The 20,257-nt window shown below is 56.9% G+C and overlaps 5 protein-coding genes across 5 annotated transcripts; 4 read left to right on the top strand and 1 right to left on the bottom strand.

The window, feature by feature from the left end:
* Positions 1-9,765: 9,765 nt before the first annotated feature.
* Positions 9,766-10,793, top strand: CGCS363_v005156 (uncharacterized protein; the record flags this gene model as incomplete). The annotated part of the gene is made up of 2 exons (XM_036637005.1): positions 9,766-9,913; positions 9,994-10,793. 2 exons carry the CDS (start codon positions 9,766-9,768, stop codon positions 10,791-10,793), a joined length of 948 nt encoding a protein of 315 aa, XP_036498004.1.
* A 1,623-nt stretch (positions 10,794-12,416) lies between these two features.
* ptaL-0 (Oxidoreductase ptaL) lies at positions 12,417-13,640 on the top strand (the record flags this gene model as incomplete). Its single annotated transcript, XM_036637004.1, has 2 exons — positions 12,417-12,541; positions 12,602-13,640. The coding sequence occupies 2 exons, from the start codon at positions 12,417-12,419 to the stop codon at positions 13,638-13,640; spliced, it is 1,164 nt and encodes a 387-aa protein (XP_036498005.1).
* A 2,137-nt stretch (positions 13,641-15,777) lies between these two features.
* On the top strand, positions 15,778-16,944 carry COL21A1 (Collagen alpha-1(XXI) chain; the record flags this gene model as incomplete). The annotated part of the gene is made up of 2 exons (XM_036637003.1): positions 15,778-15,782; positions 15,840-16,944. 2 exons carry the CDS (start codon positions 15,778-15,780, stop codon positions 16,942-16,944), a joined length of 1,110 nt encoding a protein of 369 aa, XP_036498006.1.
* A 711-nt stretch (positions 16,945-17,655) lies between these two features.
* On the bottom strand, positions 17,656-18,142 carry CGCS363_v005153 (uncharacterized protein; the record flags this gene model as incomplete). Its single annotated transcript, XM_036637002.1, has 2 exons — positions 17,656-17,834; positions 17,992-18,142. 2 exons carry the CDS (start codon positions 18,140-18,142, stop codon positions 17,656-17,658), a joined length of 330 nt encoding a protein of 109 aa, XP_036497999.1.
* A 984-nt stretch (positions 18,143-19,126) lies between these two features.
* On the top strand, positions 19,127-20,230 carry yjiA (P-loop guanosine triphosphatase YjiA; the record flags this gene model as incomplete). The annotated part of the gene is made up of 1 exon (XM_036637001.1): positions 19,127-20,230. The coding sequence occupies one exon, from the start codon at positions 19,127-19,129 to the stop codon at positions 20,228-20,230; it is 1,104 nt and encodes a 367-aa protein (XP_036498000.1).
* Positions 20,231-20,257: the final 27 nt, after the last annotated feature.

The following is a 20,257-nucleotide window of genomic DNA, read 5'->3' as shown; positions in this document are numbered from 1 at the left end:
TTCAATTCGCTGCATTCGCTTTCTGAAATGTCGGAGCCGATGCTTTGGAGTCATATGACAGCCAGGGCCAAGCATCCAGTGTCGACCTCGAAGGCTGACTGTTATATAATGCGTATTAAAAGACCCGATTATGAAGTGTAGTCGGGGCTGGAGTGACCGTTGGAATGGCCGGGGTAGGAAGTGCGGCCACCCGATCTCCGCGACGATGAACGGTTCGCGGCCTCCATCTGGCGCTTGGTGTGTTGGTGCATCGAGCGCATGTAGGTCGACAGATCGCTCGGGGGAGGGGGAGAGATGGGGATGGAGACGGAGTAGGCGTCCTGGCGGGCGGGCATGGTGGAAGGGCTCATGGAGACGTTTGAATAAATTGGTGTTGGTTTGGTGGAGGTGGTCAAGTTGTATTGACCGAGGAGTTGTATATGAAAAATGTGTAGTTAAGAGTTGTATGTGAGCTTTGGTTTGTAGCTTTAATGGAAATTGATAGAGGAGTGGTTGTTGGTTTGACGGTGCGGGCTTGGTTTGGTAATTGTAAGCTGATGCTGATGAAACGGGAGACGGAAAACGGTAGATGGCAGGAATGGCCCTGGGTTTATAAATGAAAATAAGAGGGGCGAAAGGGTCGCGCAGGCCAGGCACACGGCAGCGGCAAGCCTTGTCGTGGAGAAGAGGTGAACACAGACGTAAGGAAGGGAAAAGTTGGGCAGGATGGGGTTGCGTGGGTGCGGTAGCGCAGGCTTGGTGTGAGGTGAGCAAGCAGAGCAACGCAAACCCGTCAGGCAAAACACAGGGTCCGTCACTAGCGGGACTGGGACCTTTCGGCACCCCCCCTAGGTGCTGCACCCCTCCTACCCTGACCTCACCTTACACCCCCCCTTTTGGGGCCCGGGGGGCGGCGACGGCGGCGGGGGGGTCTGAGATGCAGAGGCGCAGAGACAGACGCTGGGGAGACATGAGACCGACCGTCAGTTCCTTTCCCTCTCCCCTCATCCTCCGTCGCTAGCGCTCCCATCCGCGCAGGCTGCTGCTGCATATCCCGCCTTATCCCAATTCGCGAGGGATCGGCGGTGATTGATGGGCATCTTAGCGTTACTGGTGACCCCCCGGGCTGAGGTCTGCACGATATGGCGTAACTGGTAGCCGGGGGGTTCGTGGTCCGTATGGTGGAAGGGCCAGCTAGGCGAGCAAGTGCTCTTCATTCCTCCCCCCTCCTCGCCACGGGTACTACAGGGCTGGATGATGCAGTGAGTGGTGCTCTCTCTGTACGGTGATACAAAACAGCAGCACAGGGTGCCGTAGCGCGGGAACGCAGAAAGGTGTGCTTGAGGCGCCGCCGGGTTCAAGAACGGAAAGACCCTGCTGATCCTGTGTCCAGCCTGAAGTCACAAGCCATGTCATTATTGGCCACATCTCTCCTCTTTTTGGGGATGAGCTGTTGAGCTTCGTGCCCGTGAGGGGCCTTTCTTCCGCTCGGGGAGAGAGTTTGAAGCAACGAAGATGGGCAATCACATTTGCAGCTCTTCTCTACGTCTCTGAATAGGACCCTGAGAGGCAGGATGGATTTCCCAGACGGGGATGGACCGGGCGGCGGCGGCAGGTCCCACCCACCTGTGAAAGATGGCAACAGAGACAGGACGCAAGCGATAGGGATTATCGTGTCTTGTGTTGTCGTGGTATCGTGCCCCTCACGAGATTCCGCCGGCACGCATGTGTTGGACCCTTGATTTGCCCATCCCATGGCGGATTAAGAAGTGAATTATCGAAAGCTTGAAACCTTCCGTCGAGGCCACCACCACCAACACCACCCTCGACGGGAGGTGTGGGTTCTCGCTTGTACCTCGCCCGCCAGGGGAAGCGCAGAATGGTACGGGGGAATCCCATGAAAAAAAAAACCCAAAAGCAAGTGCAATAAAAGAAGCATCCGCAAGCAACGCTACGGCGTACGGGGCCAGCGGTCACAAGCAAGAAAGCAGGCGGCCAGCAAGAAAGAAGAATCAAGGTGGTCAACGACAAGACGAGACACGCGCTACTGGCACTTGACCAGAGACACTGGCAGTCAGTGGTTTGACATGACAAGGAACGAGACAGTGGAGGCGAGCGAGCAGCGGAGAGTAGCCATTTCTCGTCTAGCGCAGGTGTAGAGTAGATTGGGGTGAGTGTGCGCCGCCTCACACAGAAAGGCCGGCGAGAGAGAGAAGCAACAGCAGCAAGAAAGAGAGAGGGTTGGCAACGGTGCGGCCAAGAAGCAGTAGCCAAGCAAGACTTGTCGTCAAAGATCGGCGGGTGGAGCAGACGTCATTGGCCGGTGCGCCTCAGTCGTCGGCCGGACCCCGGGTGCGGTCGTTTGCGAGTGTGGATCCGTGTCTTGCTGCTGACCGTCAGTGCCGTCCGTTTACCCTCCACTTCCTTGCTACGGACGGGTACGTCTCTCACTTTTTGAACCAGGCACCCCAGGGGACAGAAGCACGGACCCCAAAAGACGACTTGGACGTCCACTTTGGCCGCGACAAGTGAAGCCATTCCCAGTCTTGCCTCAACCCCCAGGACGGCCTCTCATTGGTGAGATCTCCGTGTTCTGTGGGAATGCCCTCCAGATCTCAGCGATACGTACCAACTCGACATGCGCATCGTGAGCCCTTGGCCCCTGGAGCGGCGGCGGCGGCGCCCACCCACCAGTTACCGCCAGCATGGGATTCTGCGCATTTGCCATGGCCGCAAGATTGGGGTTTCGGCGCTCTTGGGCCTCAATTTCCCATCCCTTCCCCTCCGAGAAAAGGATGGTTTTTTTTTTCTTTCCTCGTTTAATTCCCTCATCCGACGACGGCCTCAGCACCCACGTCAGGGCCAGCGTCAGGGTTTTGGCTTGACGTTGCCCCTCACCCTCCTAGACAGCAATGGTCCACACCGGATCTAGACCTCTCCGATACGGTTGGGGGCAGGAGCCAACCGCCAGGTACGTCAGATTCGAAAAGAAAGGGACCGTGGTGCATTGCAGATTCTGGCAGGTTGGAGAAAATTGGAACAGTCGGGATCTCTCCGCTCTTTCGTCGAACATCACGGAGCCGGGAGGCGGACGAGTAAATGTGTACGGGGGTGGTGCTACATCAGATCCGGCCGATTCAAATCAGCCCTCACCGAGAGATTCTCGGAAGTTTTCCCAGGTGAGAGAAATCCAGCGGGCATCAACCCACATGAAATTGAGATCCGACGCAACGAGACACATTTTGAGCAATTGCGAGCCAGCGAAACAGCGGGGATGAGTGCTGGTGTCCCAATTGTTTGTGTGGTTCACCTGTGGTGGTGGTTGTGTGTAGGTTCGGGCGGTCTAGAACGATTTCAGTAACGGATTGTCTGCCTCCCTTGGAGTGCGGCAAAGACTCTCTGTCAGAAGTCAGACAGCTCTGACGGAAGATTGCCGGTACGTAACCGGACCGTAAACGTCAGGATGGGCGACGGACGGCCGGGGGCGGGACGTGATGGAACTCTGCAGAAGAAACAGTGTGGCAGGAGGGAGTGTCGCCGTAGGGACCGACCGTAGTTGCGTAGTCAGACAGACTCGACGACGACAGCCTCACACGAGCACACAGACGTCAAGGCTGACGGAACTCACCATGCTCGAAGCTATTCTCTTCGTCTAACTCGCCGTTTGGATGTGCGGCCCTGCCTCGAGCTACGTCGCCAGTGTCGTCAGGTCTTGCCAATCAGGTGTCCTCTGAAGTCACGCAGCGCCACTGATGCGGCGCCCGATGATGTCACACACGCACCCCTGCCCCGACGGTCGGAGCCCCCTGCAGCAGTTCTCAACCAATCACACCCGCGGACGCAGCGTTTTCTGGTCCCCTCCCCTCAGTTCCGCCTACCTAGTAGCGTTTTGGCAGAATGCTCCGTCACACTACAGTTCGCACTCCCCCCCTTTTCCTCAAACGCTGGCTCATTCCGTCACAGGAAGGGAAACGACACGCGCGACGACCTCATAGCACCACCACACGTTCCTTCCCCAGTCATATCGCCTTTTTTGCCCCAGACCCAGACCAGACCGAACCGAGAAACACACACGCCTACTCTACGTCGAGATCCGGCAGGACCCTTTCTTCTGGATCTTCAGATTGACACATTGTTTTGACGTTTTGGAATGCGGCTCCCCAACCCTGACGTTAAGGTCTGGGTCTCCGTCTTTGAGGAATGGGGGGGCTCCTCTTACACAACGGTCTAGATCCTTTCTACCTCATTCCTTGCCACAGCTATCATCATCGTGCGACCAGAGCTTTCTCTCCCGCTCTCATTCTCTAGCACTCCCCCTCCATCGCGGCTGCTAGACGAACAGAGCTCTTCGCTTAAACGCTCAACGGCACTTTCCATGAAGCAACTGCCCGCCACCTGCATCACTCCAGCCCACATTCTAATGCGCAAACTCGCCTCAGCCTCGAGTTGGGGGGCAGGCAGACTGGCAGGCAGGCAATCAGGGTGCGCCAAGGGATTCATACCCCCGACCAATACGTACGTCTGGCCCGAACCAAAAAGAGGCTCACGCATTCTTTGCAGACGCGCTGGTGGTAGCTGCTGCGGTTAGACTTAGGGACCGCCCAGCATCACACGTGATGACGACATGCCTCACCTCATCTCAACAGTGACACCATGCCCCAAAGAGCAAAGCATCATACGGGACGGGCGCCGCTCTCACTGTCTCCTTCCCCAGACATCCCATGTTGCGCATCTAGACCGAAGAAAGGGCGATGAGCGTCGGTGACCGCATAGCCAACCAGCTCCAACCCCTGGCATTATCAGCCTAGCGAAACTAACAAAGCAAATCTTTAATCATTGCATTTCGCCTCCATGTCGTCAAATCCTTTTGTGACCAACGGTGGTAGGGCCGCGGTAGGAGCCGCTCGCGTTTCTCAACGGCTGCTATGAACGAATGGCTCAGCACAATGACATCGGTCTCTCGCTTGCTCTGCGATGTGGCCCGTGTTGTGGGAGCTTCTGAAGATCTGAAGAGGGGGGAATTAGGAGGAAGGTGCTGCTGGAACGTCATGAATGATGTTATCCTACATCGTTTCCACCCGAACCGTCAGTGGCCTCAATGCACCCACGAGCTCATACGGATTCAACCCTTGTATCCGCATTGCGGTCCAGGCAGGCTGTTTCGTTCGTCGTCCCCAAATATGACGAGATCTGGTGGTATCCACTAGCTATGTGTGCTTCGAACCAACATGAGAGTCTGGGCCTTGGGGCCGTGTATTGACAGAATAATAGCATTAGACCCACGCCGAAACACCGACGTCTTGCTCAGTAGGTCCACTCTCCGCCGACACCAGTCTGCGTCCGCCTGGTGACTCGAGGCCCGACGGTAAAGATCTCGATTCCGGAACCCTTGTAGACAGTGATTGGCCTGTGGCGAACCCTCTGATGACCCCCTCCGTCACCCTCCGTCATTTGGGCCGTCGACCCCGTTCCCCGGTGGCACGACCCCCAACTTAGGACCCGGAGGGCATCAGCGGTTACGGGACGGTGGTGTGTCTTGACGGACGTCAGTGTCTTCTCAACAGTGTCTATCGAAGGTCTGAGAGCGATAGCATCCTGGTGTCGGTGTAGAAATTCGCCTCGCCATCAGCCGATTGTGAGCTCCCGCTACTGTCATGAGCATAGATGTCCAGCGGCCCCAGCCGTGACGAGAATCGATAGATATGAGGCACCCGAGGAAATACTGGGGTTGATTGAAGCTGTATGACGTTCCACTGTGCGCCGGTCCAGAGTCCATCCCGTAAAGTACATGCGGGATACGTCAAGAAATCCCAAGGTGAGAGGTCCAGTATTCTGGAAAACATGCCCCCTTCGAAGATTTACATGGAGAGAAGCCTGGAGTCTGCTTGATGAGAGGTACTGTTACTACATATCAAGTACTCTTATGACATGCATTCTCCAGTTATACCTGGGGGAGAGTGGGTAGGAGGGCTAGTCATCCGAATCCGCATCTTCTCTGGGCTGCTTCTCTCCATTTGGCTTGTATCTGAATAGTAAGTCTTTCATAGTCTCCTCAAGCTATCTTCACCCTACTACACAGGCATGAAAAGAGCCGTTGCTCTTTCTTGGAAGCACACATCATGGTAGCACCTTGGGCGCATGGCCAAATCGTGTTCAGGGGACTCAGTATTGACGCAAGATGACAAGCAACAAAATTCGCCGGTAGGAGACAAAGCGAACCCTCCTCGCGTGGCCCTCTCAGTTCCTTCTTGCGTGGTTCCAAGCTGACATGATCCCTCAACATAGACATCGGAACTTCTGTCTATACAATATCAAACAAGCCCCGGCAATCAAGCAATTGGATATGAAAACAAAGCATTTGCTCTAGAATTCTTTCTTTTGGGCGCGAGCATGTGACTCACAAACCCGAATCCGAATCAACTACATGATCACGAAGCTAAGTCCTTGATAAGAGCCCGTCTTCTTTCCCTGTGCTACAGCGACTACTGGTCTTGTCGCAAGGGAACTGCTTTTCCTGTGGTCATAACTTACTCTGCTTCGCTATTCCCGTCGTTATTCATCGTCACTCTCGTCAGTAATATAAGAAGCTAAGTACACAGGAAATATAGCCGCGCAGATACAGGAAAAGTAGGCCGTCTCCTTGATGAACCGATGAACCGACACTTCGAGACTCCCGTTCTTTGCTCCTTCATATCGATCGAAGCGGATATGAGCCCAGAAGAAGGGCAACATACTCAGGAACGATATGGTGCTGGTCCGCAACCATGAGATTTGGAGCCGTCTGTCATGAACATGGTATTCGAACGGAACAACACATACGTGGATTATCTAGTGACTGTTCTATGGTTTGGAGCATTTGCCAACTTCGAAAGATGGAATTTGGTCATCTGGTTGACGGTTGTTCCGAGGATGCGGCGAAATGTTTGCCCTGCCCACATGTGCATTTGAATCTCACGAGCTGCAGCTTATGTGACCCGTTGAAGCCTTGAAGTCCAATCTGTGTGGGAGATCGTACAATAGGCCTTATGTCGTGGCAGCAGCTTACCGGTGTCGGGCCCGGTGCTTACCCGGGGAGTAGGCGAAGAGGGCCGATACAAAGATCCCCGAGGCCACGGACCTAACGGGAATCAACTCGGCCGGACTTCCGAGGGCCGGGTGGGACTTCGTCCGGATGCATGATCCTCCCCAAAGCTTCCAGACGGAGGGGTAACAGCCACGATGACAACGTGGCGAGGAGAGCGCTTCAAAAGCCACGAAAGCCTATCATAGGGCTTATGGAGAAAGCGCCTCGTGTGACACTCCTCGAGGCAAGAGTCTTGTGCCTTGCTTGCCAACGCAGGCGTAAAGTCTAATCACTCCTCGAAGCAAGACCCCTCTAGGTAACTCCTGTCACGAAAGCGAGCATACCGTCACCTCCTCTTTCGCAAGACCTTGCCGGGCCCTCCCTCTCCGACTGCCACACATACTTTAAAGTGTCCCGTCGACCTCACAATGGCTGACGGATTCAGATGAAACCTCGCCTCTCGGACCTGACACCAAATCTCAGAACCTTGTTCTAGATGAGATGCCCTTTATCTCTCATGTTCAACCCTTTGGGACCGGTATCCGAGTGTTCAGACGCACCTCGCCGAGAACAAATCTCAAAACTTATCTCGAGGAGGGGACAGACGGCTATTTTCTGTGGCGGGCAGAATGGGGAGTACTGACGATCAACTACTGCAGTCCTCGTCTGATTTCACTGTAAGACCCTTGCCTCCTGGTCTGCGAGCACGATAACCAAACGTTGATCTTTGCCGATCCTCCGGCTGAACCCCACTAACATAATCATCCAGAGGCGGGGGTGATACTTGGAGGGACTCTCGAGGTGCGCCAGGCAAAGATCTTTCGGTGGTAAATGTATGTCCCTTGCCCTTGTCGACGGTCTCGACCAAAACCTCACAGGGTTCTCGCATTCCGCCATCTGTCTTTATCCCTCAAAGGCACTTTGGTCGTCCGGAGGACTAAGGCCATGGATGCATCAGTCTCCGGGCGGCGAGTCTCCATCTGGGTGTTGTCAGCGTCGATCTTTCGACTGGCAGACCGCCAACTGGATGCACCCACAAACGAGACGGTTCGTGATGCCACAATGGACGAATTTACGAACCAGTTCGATTGGGAGATGCCCACAACCTTGACGAACACTGCGGCTTTCGCAGATCTACGAGGCATTTCTCAATGCTTGCCAAGACGCACCCAGACGAATTGGTCCGGTCCGGTCTTCCAAAAAGCCGTGCTGGGCTCCTTGGTGAGGTCAGCAAACCTTGCCTTGGCGATTCAAGCTCGCGAATCATGTAAGTCGGTCGAGACCCTTCCCTCACGCGGGTGCGGAAAAACGGTCGTGCCTCGCTTTCGTCTGGTTTTGCCAAACACCACTGAACGGCCTATTTCGTCTTGCCCATTCTGCCATCTCCTCGGGTCGCGTCCAAGAATCAGTGTGGCTTCGCAACGAGCCGGATATCCAGTGGGAATTTCATTCGTCCTTTGAGAACAAATCCTGTAGTCGGTTACTTGAAGAGCCTCGTGGCAAAATTCAGATGGCGTCCATTTTGGATTTGAACCTCACGAAAGCCCATTGGTGAGAGCACCAGCAAACTCCGGGTGCCGAGTATCGGAAACAAAAGGCCGATGTTTCATGCTTCTCTGCAAACCTGCTACTCGTCGTGGCGGGGTTGTGCCAGCGATACCAAGTACAGCCACCATGGCTTTCCCAGCTGGATGACCGGCAGTGCCCGAGTTATGGCTACCACATATTGCCAAGACCGGGGGAATAACTGGACCGTCGTTCGGGGGGTCGAAGAACCGCGGTCTGGTGACTTATGTCATATCATGGAATCACCCTCAATTAACCTGGCGAAGATCGAGTTCGTCCCAGAAGAACGTGATTGGCTCCCGGCGCAACGGCCACTACAGAGTCGCAATTGAAGATGTAAGGCGCATCACAAACCCACAGACCCCGGAGGGACTCTGGAACCGTGCCGGCGTCGCACAAACATCCCATCTTGGGCAAAGACTTGAGCTCACCCAAATAATCGTCGAGTGTTCTTGCAGAATAAAGCGAAATGAGTGGAAATAATCAATCATGTCAACTGAGAGTTAGTCGGGAGAGGCGTACATCACATCTGGCAATTGCGAGCGGATTAACACCGAATACTAATGTGCAGACAAGAAGTCCAAATCAAACTTACTGCGCACTTTGGGAAGGAACAAGACAGCAAACACGCTAGACGGTGCAGCCCTGCGACATCGCAGAAAACACTCACAGGCCGTGCTCTCACGTTCAAATAAGGATGACCCTGCATAATTTTCAGGTACACACTTCCCCGCCCATCGACGCACATCTCCCGAGAGCAAGAGAGTGTGATCGCGGTCAATGCTTGCTTGATGCAGCAGCGTGGCCTGCGTGTTGTAACAAGATTGCTGAGACAGCGTTTCATCTTGGCTCTTAAATGTTTCCGCTCCGCGGGATGGCCACCACCCTCCAAGACTTTGGTGTGTGTGTCTCTCTGTATGGGTGAGGCGACGAAAGAAGGCGATGTGTTCGCCCTAAATAATGTCTACGCCGGCGCCTCACCCACCTATTTGGCGCGTACGAAACTCTTTTCCCTTCTCTGTTAAACGACGTTGTGGTTGAGCCCGGTAGTCTTGTTATTTCCTTTCTTTTCATTCCTTCCTTAGTGATCCCTTAACTCACCAGCAGCGAGAGAAACCAAATTTACCTATCCGCTCCTTCGAGATTATTTTTTAATAATGTTGTCCAAGGCTATTGCCGTCCTGGCGGCGGCGACGTTGACGTCGGCCGCTACGCCCATGGGCTTCATGCCCGCCTCCAACACTCCCCTAATCGTCTCCTTCCAAGGCATTTCGGCGGTGGACGGCGTGAATCTTCCAAGGGATTGTAAGTGCTTACCCATACAGACACTATGAGAGGGAGGAAGTATCCGACACGCAGGGAACCATGGCCTAACAGAACATCAGCTAGCCAAAATGTCCCCACGATCGCGACCGAGCAGAAGCTGCAGGGCCAGTACGCCGTGATGATGGTGGACATTGACGTCCCGACCAACCAGCCCCCGAAGACGGGCACGCTGCTCCACTGGATGCAGACTGGCTTCACCTCCGCCGACACCCCGACGATCCTCAACACGACCGCGGGCACCAAGACGGTCTTCGTGATGCAGAACAAGATGAACGCCGCCGCGCTCGCGCCGTACTTCGGCCCCAACCCGCCCGCGCGAGAGCCCCTTAGCCATCGCTACACCTTCGTCGCCGTCGACCACACCCAGATCTCCCAGCAAGGCCTCATGGCGCTCTCTGGCGCCGCTCAGAACCGCCGCGACTTCAACCCCATGAACGCCCTCATGGCCGCCGGTCTGCAGGACAAGGTCGTCGCGGGCAACTTCTTCCGCGTCACGAACGCCGGCCCCGTCGGCGCGGGCACGGGAATGGGCACCGGCCCCTCGCGCGGAAACGGCACCGGCTCTGGAACCATGCCTGGCAACATGCCCATGCCCATGCCCGGCGGCGGTGGTGCTGCGCCCCCTCCCTCGATGCCTCCCCCCACCACCCCGACCACTCCCGGCGCGAACCCTGGTATGGCCCCGATGCCCGGCATGAGCATGACCCCCGGTATGACGATGCCCATGCCCGGTATGGCCTCGAACCCGCCGACTGGCGCTCAGCCCTCGAACCCGATGAAGGCGGCCGCATCCGTCCCCGGCCTGAACCTCATGGCCGTGTGCCTGTGCGCCGTCGGTACGATGTTCGTTTGGTTGTGATTCCCGCCCGCTCTGCACATGGGTATAAAAAGGGGATGGTTGGAGGAGTTCTTTCTGTTGACTGGGGGAAGGCCAGAAGATCCTAACTTTCTTTCTCTTTTTCTTCTGGCTGCCGCTTTTTTTGAGGGGAGCTGCTTGTGTGGGATGCGCAATGTAGTATATAAGTAGAGGAGCATGCCAATGCGACAGTTCATATGCGGCACTGAACCATGACGCGTGTGTGTAGTGTGTGTGCGCGGTTAAGCCGACACCAAGCGACGTGGGCATCTGTCCCTATCAACTAAGTTCGAGGATGAGAGTACGCCAAGAAGGTCTTGTATTCGTGTACACGGGAATGGAGTTCCACCGGCGGATAACGGGTCATCGTCTCCGCCTCGGGAAGAATCTGGGCCCTGGACGAGCTGCAAGATACCCGAGACGGGCGGCTTGCAAGCCCCCGAAGCCCGCCGCCGCGCGGGATGGGTATGTGCTACAGATCACGTGCCCTTCGTCACGCCCTTCCCCAATCAGCGGTCCTCGTCACGACTTGCCCGCCGTAGTTTTTCCCTCTACCCAAGCCCGTTCACCGCCGGGCTCCGCAAAAGCCACCCGCCAATTCAATTGACTCCCGCGCGCGCCCACTCACTGATGTCCGTCTTGCTTTCACTTTTAAAGACCAGGAGGAGTCCGTAGATTAGCATAACCGCCGTCCCCGAACGGGCCTTAGCGGCGGATGTTTTTTTTCTCCTTTCCCTAAGCATCTTTTGACTCCATTTGATATCGATCATAGCAGCGCTGCGGATTCTCTTCTGACGCTGTCTTCTGACTAAGGTAATGAATCATAACCGAGCGGCTGCGCTTGTATCCGTAATGCGCGAGCAAGCCCATTCTTCCACTTCATCAGTCATTCTGCACTCTGCGAAAGCCCACGCGCTGGGCCGCAGCAGCAAACACTATCGCACATGATGACCACTCGACCGGGGGCGGCGTCACACTCCAACAAACCCCTGCGAAACGGCACAAAAGACACAGCAGCACGGGAACATGTTGCGCCGCGCAGACTGCGAAAATGTATCCGCGCCGCGTTGCGCCGTGCGCTCAGGTCCCTTTTGATAACTTTCGGAGACAATTTGGTATCCATAATTGTAGAAAATAATCGGGGCAACATTTTTTTTTTTTGTTCTTTGGAAGTCTGAAAGCTGCTATTCCGTGCGGGCTTAGTGATGCTATGCAGAACGCTAGGATCTGGCATTTGCAATCCGATTCCTCGCGGGATAACTTCCTCCTCATCCGTCTTGCTGGATCTTGTCTCTTTTCTTCTCCTTCTCCCAATTTAATATAAAGGTTGCATATCCCCTTCCTGAAGCTGATCAGGAGTTCGGCAAGTTCGCAAAACACAACGGCACGCAATTCCCGTTTCGAAACGTATCGGAAACCTAAACGAGCACCTTCCCAGCAACCCTTTAAAGCAAGGACCAGCAACTGCAGCTTGCTTCTCGTTGGAGCTTCCTCTAGTCGACGACTTTGAACCAACACCGCAACGCGCAAGACCTATTTTTATTGTTCAGTATCACAGAATCTTACACTACCAGAAAGCGACATATTCTTTCTTAGTTTGAGATTATAGAATCTAGACAGCGAAAGATGCCTACTCTCGTCGTTCTTGGCGCCGGCCTGTCTGGCCTGCCTGTGGCGCATCACGCTCTCAAGCACACGGCCGCCCAGGTCGAGGATATGAAGGTCATTCTGGTGACGCCCAATGCAGAGCAGTAAGAGAGACACCGTTTAGACACACATGCACATGCAGCACACTCACACACGCATCACAGCTACTGGAACATGGCTTCCGTCCGAGGCGTCGTCCCCGGCCAGTTCGGCGACGACGTCCTCTTCTACCCCATCGAGCCCGAGCTGGCCCAGTACCCGAAGGAGCGCTGGGAGCTCGTCCTCGGCAAGGCCGAGACCCTCAACGACGACAAGAACAACGTCGTCATCGCCCTCAACGACGGCTCCCGCCGCACCATCCCCTACGACGCCATCGTCATCGCCACCGGCACCCGCGCCAAGGAGGGCATGCCGTGGAAGGAGGTCGGGACCACCGAGGAGACGAAGGAGTCCCTGCACGGCGTGCGAAAGCTGCTCGCGGATGCCAAGAGCATCGTCGTCGCCGGCGGCGGCGTCACGGGCGCGGAGACGGCCGGCGAGATCGGCTTCGAGTACGCCCAAAAGGGCGGCAAGGACGTCTACTTCGTCTACAACGACACGCTACCGCTCAGCCCGCCGTTCGTCGACAACGTCCGCAGGGCGGCACTCAACGAGCTCACCAAGCTCAAGGTGAAGCCGATCCCCGAGACCAAGGTCACCGCGGTCAAGACCGAGGCCAATGGGCAAAAGACGCTCGAGCTCACGACCAAGGACGGCAAGAAGACGACCATGACGACTGACGCGTACGTGCCCACCGTCGGCTCGATCCCCAACAGCTCCTTCCTGCCGTCCAACATGCTGGACGCGACGGGCCACGTCAACCAGGACGCCAGCCTGCGCGCGCCTGGACACGATAACATCTTTGTAGTCGGCGACGTCGGCAACCTGGAAGGGGAGTACGGCCGCATCGCAGACTTGCAGACGCAGCATGTCGTCAAGAGCATCCAGGCGCACTTCACCGGCGCGGCGAGGCCGGCGGACTACGTCGCGGACCCCAAGGTCCTCGCGGGCATCACCATCGGCCGCAGCAGGGCGACGGGACAGATGGGCACGTGGAAGCTGCCCAGCATCGCCATCTGGCTGTTCAAGGGGCGGTACATCGGCACCGACTACGCTAAGCAGCTTGTCGAGGGGAAGCGGACGCTGCAGGCCAAGAACTGGTGAGCGGCCGTAGAACATAAAGATAGAACGGGGCGGAGAGAGAAGAGATCCGGATTGATGGGTAGACGAAGACGACGCATGTTTGGAGTTTCCGGCGCTTGTTGGTTGTCCTGGCAGTAGGGCTGGCTGTCCCGTCCCACTGTTGCTTTTCTCCAGGGACCTGGTTTCTTTTGCGTGGCGATTTGGGGAGTGAAGGAGGCGAATTCGTTTGGAACGGTCCTAATTACCACATGTTCTCAACTGGACCGCGCTGAATATTATTAATTTTATGACGAGCATTCTGGTTCCAAACGTGGTGTTGGCGTGGTGAGCTGTAAACGGTGAAAAGCTGGTGGAGAGGAATGGGCGCTAGGATCATGCAGACGGTGAGGTACGTACCTTCAGCAGACTGCGGCAGGGTGCGTTCAGTCACGTGCGACGACCTAGGCACATTCAAGCCGTCCGCCAGGTGGGTCCGTCTGAAGGGGGACTAGCGCCAAATTCCTCGAGCTTCAAAATGGCGGCGCGCTGCGAAAATTCTTTCGACCTTTCTTCTTCTTTTTCTTCCTTAGATCAAAAAGTAACCCAGAGCTGCCACGACCAGCACCAAGTAGCTCCACGGTGTCGAGTTGCCTTTCCCTCTCCGGAGGGAATGCTCTGCAGATTGAAACCCTTGATTATAGGAAGTTTCTCCCCTGGCTCTTTCGGGCGATGGGTGAGAAATGCTGTTGATGGGGGACATGCTTTCGAGCATGCTGAAGTTTTTTCAAGTGTCTTTTAAAAACCGACGCTTGTGTGCATATGAAATGACGGACTGAGCGGAACTTGATCCAGGCGGATTGAGCTCTCGGCTTAGCTGAACCTGAGCTATGGACGGGTGATGAGGAGGCGCTCTCGCGTTATGAACATCGTTTGTGACACCTTCCCGGTGAATGGGTGACGAGAGTGGAAATGTCTCGATCCTGACCTTGCCCGTCCAGGACCGATGCCAAGTTACGCAAGAAGTCTGGACTGGATCTGCGGGCTTGTCTCCTTTCGTGCTCGTGCTGTCGTTCATTCAGCCTGTGGACATGCTGCATATTTTCCACCACGGGAAGCTCTCGCCTTGTGGAGATGCGATCGTCGCTGAGGTCAGCTAAGGGAAGGGAGCAAGTGACCGACCCGCCCTCTCCTCTGAATCCATTCGTTACCTGTCTACGGCAGTTGCCCAGCTAAGCTCTCAATCACTGCGAATGGGTAAGCTTGGGGTTGACTGATGAGCGAGAGACCGGTTGGGTTCTAGACTGTTATTCCCGAATTTGCACGTGTCTCGAGTTGCTTGTCGTTTCTGGGAGCGGACGGCCCTGTCGTTGAGAGTGCAACGATGCCACATGTCTTGGCCCCTGACTACATTCTTGCGCCGTTGCTCCAAGCACGCAGCTCCGCGTCAGGTCCAAGGCACCGCACCGTCCAGTCTCACCCGGCATCCGCCTCCCCGTTTCCCTGTTGGACCTGCCGCCGCCATGGTGGTGATGTGTGTTGAACCTTCTTCAACTCGCTCGAGATGCAGTATCTCAAGATGGGTTCTTCTTGCTGTCGTTGACTGACCTGCCTCCTATCCAACGTCCATATTCAAATGTGAAAACATATCACTCACATCTCTCGAGCACCGTTCGTTCAGTATCCCAACGTCGCCCCTCTGGACCCATCATCTCCCATTGTCCCGTCCGCCCCCGGACTGAGGAATGCATCGCAATGTCCCCCCATTCCCTCCCTCTGCTTGCTTTCATGCGATGAGGACAGTCACCCAGGGGCCCAGGCTCCCGTGTGTTGGGCGCCTCGCCTAAGCCCGGCAACATTGCCCTTCGCTGTCTGTCTTCTCTATAAGACGAGGCAAGCCGAGCTTCATCCTGCCCATCTCTCGGATTAGTTCTCTCCTCCCCAGTTCTCTCAACCCCCCCAGGTCTTCCGCCCGCCGAAGAACTCTCTCTCGCCCACCCAGTACACTCGTTGGACTCTGTCCCCTCACATTCGTTCCCCTCGCAGGATATCCTGTCTGTCGCTCGTTTCGTACAGCTCAATCCCGCTCTCCTCTCGCTCACCAACCTAATCCGCCCGCCTCAAACACCCCTGCCAATCCAACAGACAACTTCCCAGAGCTCGTACAGGAACAACCGCAAAAATGAGGTTTGTCATCACTCTTCACACCAACTCCCACCACTTATACTAACGCCTCTTCCAAAGTGTCGGCCAACTCACCAGCTCCGCCTTTGTCACCTGTGACCCCATCCCGGCCACGGTGACGGTGACCAGCAACGTCTACACCACCGTGTACACCACCACCGCCCTTGCCGCCAACCCGACCACCTCATGGACGGCCACTTACACCATCACCGAGGTCTGCTCCGGCTACCCATGGGAGTACAAGACCCACGACATTCCCCCGTGCTTCGTCCCCACCACCGTCTACTGCGAGCCTTGCGCCCAGAAGACCATTCCCATCATCTGCCCGGCCCCGTCCATGACCGGCGGAGTCGTCATCAACGGTAACGGTGTCACCGCCAACAACATGCCCGTCATCACTGCCGCTCCCTACGGCGTGTACGGAGGCTACGGCTCCTACGGCACTGGCAACCAGCAGCAGGGCGGCCCCGGCGGTCCTGGTGCTCCTGGCGGCGGCCCCGCTGGCCCCGGTGCTTCTGGTGCTCCCGGAGGTGGCCCCGCTGGCCCTGGTGCTTCCGGCGCCCCTGGAGCCCCTGGTGCTCCTGGTGCTCCCGGTGCCCCTGGCGCTCCCGGCGGTGCCCCTGGCCAGACTGGCACTGGTGGCTCCGCCCCCGGCTACGGTGTCTATGGCAGCTACGGCGACTACAGCGTTCTCCCCGCCGCCCCCGGTGCCTCTGGTGCCCCTGGTACTCCTGGCACTCCCGGCACCCCCGGCACGCCTGGCACTCCCGGACAGCCTGGTACCCCTGGCTCTCCCGGCTCCCCTGGTACCCCTGGCGGCGCTCCTGGAACTCCCGGCTCCCCTGGCACCCCCGGCGGCGCTCCTGGTACTCCTGGCGGTGCTCCTGGCACTCCTGGCGGTGCTCCTGGCACTCCTGGCGGTGCTCCTGGCACTCCTGGCGGCGCTCCTGGCACTCCCGGTGGTGCCCCTGGTACTCCCGGAGGTGCTCCCGGAGGTGCTCCCGGTGCCTCCGTCCCCGCCGGCGGTGCTCCCGGCGCCAACCCCACCGCTCCCGGTACTGGCAAGCCCTCAACCGTCGTCGTCGCCTCGGCACCGTCCCTCAAGCAGAGCCTCGGCCTCCTTTGCGGTATCGCAATGGCAGCCGGCTTCACCGTCTTTGCTTAAGTTTCGCCGCCACCTGTCTCTCACACACACATTTCCACGACTAATCTAATTCCTTCACGACCAAAGACAAGATCATAAAAGGGGGAGGGAATGAAGCATGTACCTGGGCATACGATTAGGGGATGTTGCTTGCTCTTCCTTTGTTCTTCAATTTTTTCTCGCTCGCATGGAGAAAAATAGAAAGACCTCATTTTATCCTTCCTGAACGTTTTCGCACAAGTTGTTTTTCTGTTACTAATTGGCGGCATTTGGTGGCAGTACTACAGATTCTGCCCCAACCAAGCGGAGTTGGACATAGGTGGGACAATGGGACCCTCGGGTGTCGCGTTTTCATCAATTGAACGATTTTAGATTGAGTACGAATACAGGTTTCCTAGGGTGTTTTGTTCTGGCCCCCTCCTGCTGTGTGCTATCGACCGTCTCTGTGAAAACAATGGAGAGTACGTGTCGGTGTTTGTGTCATTTCTCATGAAAGTTGCGAGTGTAGAAGGGATGTTCGTCCGCGCTTTGATCCTCACCTGTCGCCAAGAGCTTTTGACATGACGACGGATGGGATGACGTTAGGGAGGGCGAGGACTTTTTTTTCTCTCCAATTTGGTCAAAGTGTCCTCCTTGCGAGTGTGAGGGCGGAGAAATTCCCCAAAAAGAAAACGAAAACGCCAAACGAGTTTCCCCTGATTCATTCAGCCTGCTCTGCAAAGTTCGCTCTCTTCATTCCAGCATGCCGTCCTCTCCCTTGCTGCGGTGCTGCTGCCGGATAAACTCCTCCACCTGCGCGTCGTTGTACGGTCGTTCCGGGGGGCCAGGGATGCCCGGGCGCGAGATCTTTTCCTCCTTCTCCTCTGGCGGATTGCCGAGGATCTTGGCGGCGGCTGGAATGTACTGTGTCACTTTTGTGGAATGTCTGCATGAGCTATACCGTACCGGACAAAAGAAAACAGGTGGTGCTGTTGGTGTTCGTGGCTGTGGTGGATGCTGTATGAGGATTGGGCAGGGACAGAGACAGAGGAGAGTGTGTCGTGACGATGCTGGGATTTGGGCACCCACCTTTCTCGATGATCGGGTTCTGCTTCGGCGGCTCGTCGGGTTCTCGCGCGTCGTGCGCCGCTTGGTCCAGCTGCTCCTTGAAGCTCATCTCGCGGCTGTTGACCGTCGTTTTGGGGGCGGGAGCGAACTTGGTATTTGGCTGGGCGGACATGGTGACAAGGTGGACGGACGGGAAGTGTCAGAAGCGGGTGAGGGAGGAGAATGCGCTCACGTGCCAGCTGTCGTCGTCGGTAAGGCTGAGCGAGGGAGGTATGGAGCTTCGGGATACGGATGGGAAGGATTTCGCGAGAGGTGGGACGGACGGTAGAGACAGTTTTCGGACCAGGTATACAGAAGTAGCAGGCAGGCGTCGCAATTGAGTTTTCGTCAATGTGGCGGAGCAACAAGCATCAAAGAGGCTAAGAGCGAAGAATTGGGTCGACGGGCAAGTAATAAGGAGGAAAGAATACGCCTGGCAGGGCTGGGGACTGGGAGGGTGCGCGGGGTGGGAAGGGCTGCTTCTACTAAATAGGTAAGCCTGATAGGGTGACGGACGGTGATGCAACAACGTGGGTGACGGGGGATAGACAGAGAGCCTGACCAGATGCAGGTTCAGCTACCAAAACGCGCGTCCCGGTGCCGAGCTATGTGATCATAAGTCTGGGCGGCCGGGTGGGCTTGCAGCTTGGCCTGTCGTGCTTGATTGATGGGGACCGATGCCTTCGATCCTGGGGCTGGACTGGGCCTTTACTTAGCACTCGGAGCTTTCTTGCCGTCCGTCTATGCTAGCACTGCTAGGTATCCGTTAGGGAGCCCGGTTTGCTTGGTTCTGCGTTGTGCAAGCCAGCAAAACAGGTGCGGCGCATGGTGTGAGGTAAGAAGGGCGCCTCCGCAATCTGGGGCCAATGACGTCAAACCGCCTAGCTCGGCACTGCAGTCCCCTTGGCTGTCCCGCTAAGATAACCTTATTACGTCGCTGGAAGCTTCCTTATCGGCTCTTATCGGCTTCTTATCGCTCTTCTGCCCCTCCATTCCGCTCGAGTGGCCCGGTCCCTTTCGCGGCGGCATTTTCTTCAATGGTGATCTGACGGTTCATCCCAATCTCTTTTTTCTTTTTCTTTTGACTTTTGCGACGGCGCAACCACGCTCCCTAAAGATGGCTCCCATCCCAATCACAATCATCACCGGCTTCCTCGGCTCCGGCAAGACGACGCTGATCCTCAACCTCCTCCCGCAGCTCAAGGCCCAGAACCCGGACTACAAGCTCGCCCTGCTCAAGAACGAGTTCGGCGACCTGGCCGTCGACTCCCAGCTCGCGTCCTCCAACGCCATCTCGGGCGTGCAGGAGCTGCTCAACGGCTGCATCTGCTGCAACCTCGTCGGCCAGCTCAGCACCGCCCTCGAGGAGCTGCACGCCACCGTCCGCCCCGACCGCATCGTCGTCGAGACCTCGGGCTCCGCCTTCCCCGCCACCCTCGCCCTCGAGGTCAACCGCCTCGCCCGCGAGACCGGCAACTACGTCCTCGACGGCGTCATCAGCGTCATCGACACCGAGAACTGGAAGGGCTATGAGGACACGAGCTACACCGCGCGCATCCAGGCAAAGTACACCGACCTCATCGTCTTCAACAAGTGGGAGCTTTGCTCCGAGGACCGCTTCGACGAGGTCCTCGACCGCGTCGGCGACCTCGAGATCGAGATACCGTGGGTCAAGAGCCGCAAGGGCTGGGTCGGGGCCGACCTCGTCTTCGGCGTCGACGGCGGGCTGGCGCAGGGGCTGACGGAGGACGGCGCGACGGCCAAGGACCACGACCACGAGCACAACGGGGAGAAGCACTCGCACGACCACCAGACGGAGGTCGAGGTGCTGTCGGTGGAGCTGAAGGGGCCCAAGGGTGCGGCGGTCAACTCCGAGAAGCTGCAGGACCTGCTGCGCGCGGCGCCCAAGGAGGAGGTGTACCGCATCAAGGCTGTGCTGACGGCGTCGTCCACGGTGAGGGGCTCCGACGAGGACGATGCCGCTCCCACGCCGCCGCACCCGCAGGGGCGGTACATCCTCAACTGGGCGTTTGGGAGGTGGACGTTTACGCCCATTTCCGAGGGCGGGGCCGAGCACGCCTCGAGCGAGGGCGCATTGCTGCGCATGACGATGATCCTAGGACGCTACGAGAGCGCAAAGTGGAAGAAGAAGCTGGAGACGGGGTCTTTCTTGGAGGTTGAGGGAGGCGAGGGTGAGCTGGCTGTTACAAAGATCTTATGAGGAATGACGTAGATGCGATAGACGATT

The sequence above is a fragment of the Colletotrichum siamense genome (genome assembly GCF_013390195.1).
Source record: "Colletotrichum siamense strain Cg363 chromosome Unknown KSG_Cg363_contig03, whole genome shotgun sequence".
In the NCBI taxonomy this organism is placed as follows: Eukaryota; Fungi; Ascomycota; class Sordariomycetes; order Glomerellales; family Glomerellaceae; genus Colletotrichum; species Colletotrichum siamense.
This window is presented reverse-complemented; position numbering and strand designations above follow the sequence as displayed.